Source organism: Arachis ipaensis, chromosome B5, assembly GCF_059453495.1.
Source record: "Arachis ipaensis isolate K30076 ecotype BB chromosome B5, ASM5945349v1, whole genome shotgun sequence".
Classification (NCBI taxonomy): domain Eukaryota; kingdom Viridiplantae; phylum Streptophyta; class Magnoliopsida; order Fabales; family Fabaceae; genus Arachis; species Arachis ipaensis.
In genome coordinates, this window is record NC_142440.1 from 11,894,876 (window position 1) to 11,901,540 (window position 6,665).

Here is a 6,665-nt window from a genome sequence, read left to right on the forward strand (position 1 = left end):
AACAAAAATAAAAATACATTAAATAACATATTCTAAAAATATAAACTAAAATATCTTCTAAATAACTCTTGAACTCTTCATATCACGAACATTTGAAGCACGTATCATTCTCCTCCTCTTCAAAAAAGATTCGTCCTCGAATCTTGTAGGTGGAAAAAAAAATAATATATGAAAAGGACAGTAATTATAAGGAAGATAATTTCTTTTTTTTTTTTGGTTTTTTCTTCTTTTTTTTGTTTTTTTTTCACTTTATGTTTTTTTTTAAATAATGAAACGCAAACGAAAACAAGAACACAAGAACAAAAAGAAAGATGCGACAAACACTGGACTTTTTTTTTTATGATAAAAGAAGAACAAATATAGATTAATAAGAATTAATCTAATACCTGAGCTCTGATACCAAATGATACGGATTTAAAAGGATAAATAAGAAAATAAGGATTCAAACTGAATAAAAAGATACATTGAAATTAAAATAAGAACAAAAAAGATAAGTTGAAATTGAGTACAAAGAGAATCACTCTACTTCTACCCAATTTCTTGACGCAACAAGAAAGGGACTCCTCAACCTAACTTGTCAACGCCATGGTTTGGAAATTGATTCGAAGGGACTCCTCAACCTTCTAACCAATTCCCCGATGCAACAAGAGAGGGACTCCTCAACCTCAATTGTCCACACCATGGTTTCATCACGAAACCAAAAAAGGTTTAAAACCTCTAAATCATTCTATTCTCCGACTACAATAGCTAATGAGGTATTTATAACCTCTTATTAGGTTAAAACAAAGAAAACCCTAAAGCCCATAAACATAAGGCCCAATCTAGTAATTAAATAAACAAAAATAAAAATACATTAAATAACATATTCTAAAAATATAAACTAAAATATCTTCTAAATAACTCTTGAACTCTTCATATCACGAACATTTGAAGCACGTATCACTTAGTTTACCTTTAATCTGCATACTGTCAAATTTTCAGTGTTCCCTAGTCTTTCTAGTAACAATGTTTTTACCTATCATGCATTGTTTTTTCCTTTCATTTCCTTTGTTCACACTAAAAGAGTAAAGACTCTTCACAAGGGATCATTTCAGCTTGCATAGCAAAACCATATCAACTCATAATAGGCAGGCATAATTATAAATTTCAAATAGTTTCTCATATCCCGAATTAACTTAATCGGAGTAATAATAATAATGCAAAAATAGACAAACGTCGTTTCCCCATATTGATGGGTCCAGCAACTAGCACTAAAGTGTAAAGAGCTGAACTTTCGCTTTTTTTTTTTTTTTTCTCTCTTAGCTCATCTTTTTCTATATTAAGAAAGCATACAAACAGCAAGAAGAGAAGCCTCTATACACTTTTCAAAGAGTGTCAGAGATTGAGATTGAGATTGAGCCAAGAAGATGATGAAGCATTTAGTGTTAGTTATTCTTTTGGCCGTTTTGGTTCATGACCATGTTCATGATGGCACTACTACTGTGGAAGCTGCAGGGGATGGTTTTGTAAGAACAAGAGGCATCCACTTTGTGCTGAATGGGAAGCCTTTTTATGCAAATGGCTTCAATGCTTATTGGCTTATGTATGCAGCTTCAGATCCATCTCAGAGGTACAAGGTCTCTTCAGCATTCCATGAAGCAACAAGCCATGGCCTCACAGTTGCTAGAACTTGGGCTTTCAGCGATGGTGGTTATAGACCCTTACAATATGCTCCCGGATTCTACAATGAACAAATGTTTAAGGTAAAGTAGTGACCAGAAACCAAACAAGTTGAAAATTTTCCTTCTAATTGGTTCAGTACATTACATCTTGTGTTTGGCTTTGAAGGGGTTAGATTTTGTTATATATGAGGCTAGGAAGTATGGTATGAAGCTGATACTGAGTTTGGTGAACAACTATGAGAGCTTTGGAGGGAAGAAGCAGTATGTGAACTGGGCCAGAAGTAAAGGGCTGTACCTTACATCAGACGATGATTTCTTCAGGAGCCCTCTTGTTAAGGGTTACTATGCAAACCATGTCAAGGTGGTTGTTATGTCTTTGTGTTGGTTAAACTTGTATGTGCATGCTATCATGCTGAATTCCTCATTGTACTTATTTTTTGTTTATTCTAATTTTACATTGGATTTGTGTGAATTATCTTGCACAGACTGTTCTTAACAGATACAACAGTTTTACCGGTATTCATTACAAGGATGATCCAACAATCATGGCCTGGGAACTCATGAATGAACCCAGGTGCACTTCAGATCCTTCAGGCAGGACTATTCAGGTCAAATACTTTTTTTCTTTTTCTCTTTTGACTTTGGCCTCATTGATAGGGCTTCTTCAAAAGTGAAATAACAAATCACGGGCCAATTTCATGGGAACTTGATGAGCTAACTACTTTGACTTTAATTCCGCTATTACAGGCTTGGATCACGGAAATGGCTTCCTTAGTGAAGTCCATAGACAGGAACCACTTATTGGAGGCTGGTCTTGAAGGCTTCTATGGTCAATCAACACCCCAAAGGAAGAGAATGAACCCTGCTGGCTTCAATATTGGCACAGATTTCATTGCAAATAACCGCATCCCTGGCATTGACTTTGCAACCGTTCACTGTTACCCCGACCAATGGTAACTAACTAAACAAAAACATACAAGTTCATGAATCACATTACACTATCCACATAACTGTTTCATCTTTTTGTGCATGGAAAGGGTATCCAATTCGAATGAGCAGTATCAACTCTCATTCTTGAACAACTGGCTCAATGCTCACTTCATAGACGCGCAGTATGCTCTGAGGAAGCCAATACTTGTGGCAGAATTTGGAAAATCGTTCAAGGACTCAGGTTACAACACCTACCAAAGGGACCAGCTTTTCAGTACCGTGTTCTACAAGATATTGGCTTCCGCCAAGAGAGGAGGACCGGCAGCAGGAGCACTCTTCTGGCAGCTTCTCACGGAAGGAATGGAGTCATTCCAAGATGGTTATGGCATAATGCTGGGGCAGCGTTCTTCTACTGCAAACATGATTGCTCGGCAGAATCACAGGCTGTACCTTATTCGCAGGATTCTTGGGAGGCTTGCGAATATGCGGCGGTGGAAGAGGGCCAGGGGAAACAGAAGGTCTGGTGGAAATGGGGGTGGAAGTTCAAGAATGGAATTGCCTCAGTTATTGAATTAGTGGAAACGCATATTCAACGGTTTAATGTGGATTTCAGTGTTTTCTATGGGACATGTTTTAAGGATTTGGTTTGTTGAATTGGTTTCTCTCTTAGAGATGAATCAGAATCGGAATGCTGTCCATCCAGGAGGGTTAAACTAGTTAGGTATATGTTATACAACTCTGGTTTTGGTCGTTTCTGCTTCTCCTGTATAATACTTAAGTGGTTCTTGATGTTTTAAATGGCTTGTACTTGCTTCTTAAGCAAAACCATGAGATATAAATGTAACACTGATGTTAGTTTTGCAGTTTATTGTTGCTTCTTAGTCTTAGGCATTGCCATATTTGAAAGGATAAAAATACAAACATGGAGAAGTGAAAGTAGTGGTAAAATGGAGATGCATATTTTTATGGTTTTAGGATTTCAACAAAACTAAACAAAAAGAAGCCATTTTTTTCGATTGACTAGGTTACAACTTACAACAGAACTTAATATTACAGCAGAAGTAGCATCACCTTGTCCTGACTGCACCTTGTCCTGACTGCACACAACCAGTGACGCACCTAAAGTGATGAGAAAGCTTTTATGTGACTTTGATTGGATACCAACTTTGAATAAATGTTGTTGAATTTTGGACTCTCTTTTAAATGTTTTTTGGACTTGGTCTCATCATTCTGAAGCTGAGCAACTAAATCCTTGCACATGTACCACAAAGGTCATGACTCATGTGTTTCACACCTTAATTACGCACTTCAGTCAATGTTAGTATGTACTAATCAAGAAGTGTATTTTTGGTATCTAAACAACACTGATATTTGAACAATAACCTTATCTAAATTATTCAGGTCCCTCCCCATTAATCAAGCCAATAAGTTTAAGAAAATAAATCACATAATAACAACATTCACACATTTCGAAACGATTTAAGTATACTGCTAGTCCCCTACTTGTCAATAAACTCATCATAATGTAGTGGCAATAATTCAGTAGCTTTTGGATTAATACTCATTGCTTCTAACTAGTATTGTCCTATCTGAAGAGGTTCAATCTTGATAAACAACTAAGTATTGCCCTCATTGCTTCTGCTGGTATATAACAAATACTTCAATCTTGATATACAAAATGATATTTCATTAACCAACACAATTTAGTGCAATGCTACAACAGGTTTAGTGTGGTTTTAGTCATCTTTAAGCCAATGACGGATCACAAATACAACAAAACAAATGCAAATTCCTATAGAACCCGATAAACCAATGATCCTAACAAACAAAGAGGATTGATATGCATCCTGAATAAAAGCATTCCATAGCCAATACCACACAAGAGACATAATGGAACCAATTGTAGCCCCAACAACCACCTGGTTCATTGTATGAAGTTGTTGTGATACCCTTAGGTACGACTGGAAACACACAAGAACATGCATCAGAAACTCAAGATACCAAAAATATTAGTTGCCATCATTACAGTAAAACTCGGATATTTCAATGCTAATTCATATGAATAGCTTATATTAGATAAATTCATATTTTAAAAAGTTCTTTACAAGTGTCAATGGATAAATATGTTTGTGCATTCTGAATATAAATGCAAATAATACAATGTTTGAATACATATACTGAAGGTTTCCAAGCTTATATGCTTTCCTTCGTTGAGATCATTGCAATATGGAAACAATAACATGACATAAGTCATCAACTAGACAAAAGGCAGACCTCAGTGTCATGAGTAAGTCTAGAATATTATTCAGTAATTATGGAACGGATTGGATCAATAACATGAACAATTATATCAAGTCATCTACTTGATGCACCTAATGGAAAGAGTTAATGAATATGGTAATAAGTGTAATCATTATGAACAGAAAAAAGGCGCACCAATAATCAGAGTATGAACTATATTGCCAAACGGAAATACAATATACTTACAAAATAAGAACCACATGTCAAGTACAGTCCACTGAGGACAATGCTGTAAACATTTAGCCCAAGCAATTCTACAGCTGCAGCATGATAAGAGAAACAAACACATGTTTATAGTGAATCAGTACATAGTTTATGCTTTGAAAAGTAGATAGAATGGCATATATATATATTGAAAAAAATTCTTCAATTTTGAATCTTCCATAAAGATAATGGAACTATTCATTTCATGAAGTCAATACAAAAACCACAAAGGCATAGAATTAGCCACTTCAAATGTTAACAATATACAAAATTTAAAGACAATATACGCTAGAGATGCACTTACTAAGCATACTACAAGCCTATGTAAATTCTTTGATCTATTATCAATATCAAAATTAACAAGCGATACAAAATGCATAAACCAGGCATACAAGTGTGACAGGAAAGAAAAATATCAGTAAGAGGAATCACTTGAGAAAATAAAGAAAAAGACAACAAAGAATATGGATTGTGCGTGCGTAGATGGCATCCCAGGGTCAGATTTCAGGGCTGAAGGACGTTCCTGGTTCAGTATATTTTTTAGCAAAACAGAGAGGAACGAATTCAGAATAGACCCTGCAAAAATCCACAAGGCTTCTTCGATATCATGGCTCCAAAGAATGAAACCACCAAAAGAAACAGCTACTATCCACTTGCTCTGCAAACAAGAAACAACATTACAATATCCATTATCTTATAGAACTATAACTTATAATGTTAAATCATCCTCAATAACCAAACCTCGAGACAGGATAAAACAAGTTTCTTGTCCTTTACAATTGGTTGAATCACCCAAAACCATACGAATTACCAAGAAAATTATTGGAGGAGGTTAGGAAGAATAACAAACCAATCGATTGAGCCTGGGTTCTATGTCACGGAACAAAATGTTGGGCTGAACCTCAGTTGAGCCATCGATGAATGATTCTTGTTCGAACACTTGCTTGATATCATCCCTCTCTCTATCTCTGAAAGCAGAAGGTTGTGTGAATTCATTCATGGTGTTGGACGATACCCAGATTTTATTTCCTCCAAGAAAGTGTGTCCTGGTAACAGCCCCGCCAAAAAGAACTGATCTTGAAGCTGAAAACGTGAGGGCAAATGAAGTGTTTTTCTTGAATGGGTGTGTGTGTCTAAGCAAAGTGGTTCTCGGGAGATGGGAAGAAAGATTGTGGGAAAGGGCGGTGGTTGTGGGTAGTAGCGCCATGTGAGAGGGTATTGCGGAGCTGCAATGTTGGGAAGAGAAGACGAGCCATCACAAGAAGCTGCTATTAAACGAAGGAAGGTAATCTAGGAACACACAATGGCCTTGTTCATTGATAGGTTCAGAAAAGTCCAAATAGGGTGTGAATACCCCAAAATCCAAACAGGTACCTGTCTTTTAATTAATTAAATTAATCCCCTAAACTAAATTAAAATTTAGCTAACATGTAGGGGTGGCAAAACGGGTCGAACTCGTCGGGTCGATCTGTAAAACCCATTTTAGTTGGCGGGTTTAGGCAGGGCGGGGCGGGTTGGGGCGGGCCGGCCCGCTTTGCCATCCTGCTAAAATGTATGTTTAATGAAAAA

The 6,665-nt window shown here is 36.4% G+C and overlaps 2 protein-coding genes across 2 annotated transcripts; one reads left to right on the forward strand and one right to left on the reverse strand.

The window, feature by feature from the left end:
- The first annotated feature begins 1,141 nt into the window (after window positions 1-1,141).
- MAN7 (Glycosyl hydrolase superfamily protein) lies at window positions 1,142-3,454 on the forward strand. Its single transcript, XM_016346408.3, has 5 exons — window positions 1,142-1,742; window positions 1,828-2,022; window positions 2,147-2,269; window positions 2,409-2,614; window positions 2,699-3,454. The coding sequence occupies exons 1-5, from the start codon at window positions 1,407-1,409 to the stop codon at window positions 3,165-3,167; spliced, it is 1,329 nt and encodes a 442-aa protein (XP_016201894.1). The 5' UTR covers window positions 1,142-1,406; the 3' UTR covers window positions 3,168-3,454.
- An 803-nt stretch (window positions 3,455-4,257) lies between these two features.
- LOC107642904 (lipid phosphate phosphatase epsilon 1, chloroplastic) lies at window positions 4,258-6,444 on the reverse strand. Its single transcript, XM_016346409.3, has 4 exons — window positions 5,947-6,444; window positions 5,529-5,754; window positions 5,079-5,152; window positions 4,258-4,552 (listed from the first exon to the last, which is right to left on the reverse strand). Exons 1-4 carry the CDS (start codon window positions 6,301-6,303, stop codon window positions 4,328-4,330), a joined length of 882 nt encoding a protein of 293 aa, XP_016201895.1. The 5' UTR covers window positions 6,304-6,444; the 3' UTR covers window positions 4,258-4,327.
- Window positions 6,445-6,665: the final 221 nt, after the last annotated feature.

Coding starts and splice junctions, on each gene's coding strand:
- LOC107642904 (XM_016346409.3), bottom strand. CDS start 6,303: ATGGCGCTACTACCCACAACCACCGCCCTTTCCCACAATCTTTCTTCC. Junction 5,755..5,946: donor AACCCAGGCTCAATCGATTG/GTTTGTTATTCT, acceptor TCTTGTTTGCAG/AGCAAGTGGATAGTAGCTGT. Junction 5,153..5,528: donor CTTTTTCTTTATTTTCTCAA/GTGATTCCTCTT, acceptor ATCATGCTGCAG/CTGTAGAATTGCTTGGGCTA.
- MAN7 (XM_016346408.3), top strand. CDS start 1,407: ATGATGAAGCATTTAGTGTTAGTTATTCTTTTGGCCGTTTTGGTTCAT. Junction 1,743..1,827: donor ACAATGAACAAATGTTTAAG/GTAAAGTAGTGA, acceptor TTGGCTTTGAAG/GGGTTAGATTTTGTTATATA. Junction 2,023..2,146: donor ACTATGCAAACCATGTCAAG/GTGGTTGTTATG, acceptor TATCTTGCACAG/ACTGTTCTTAACAGATACAA.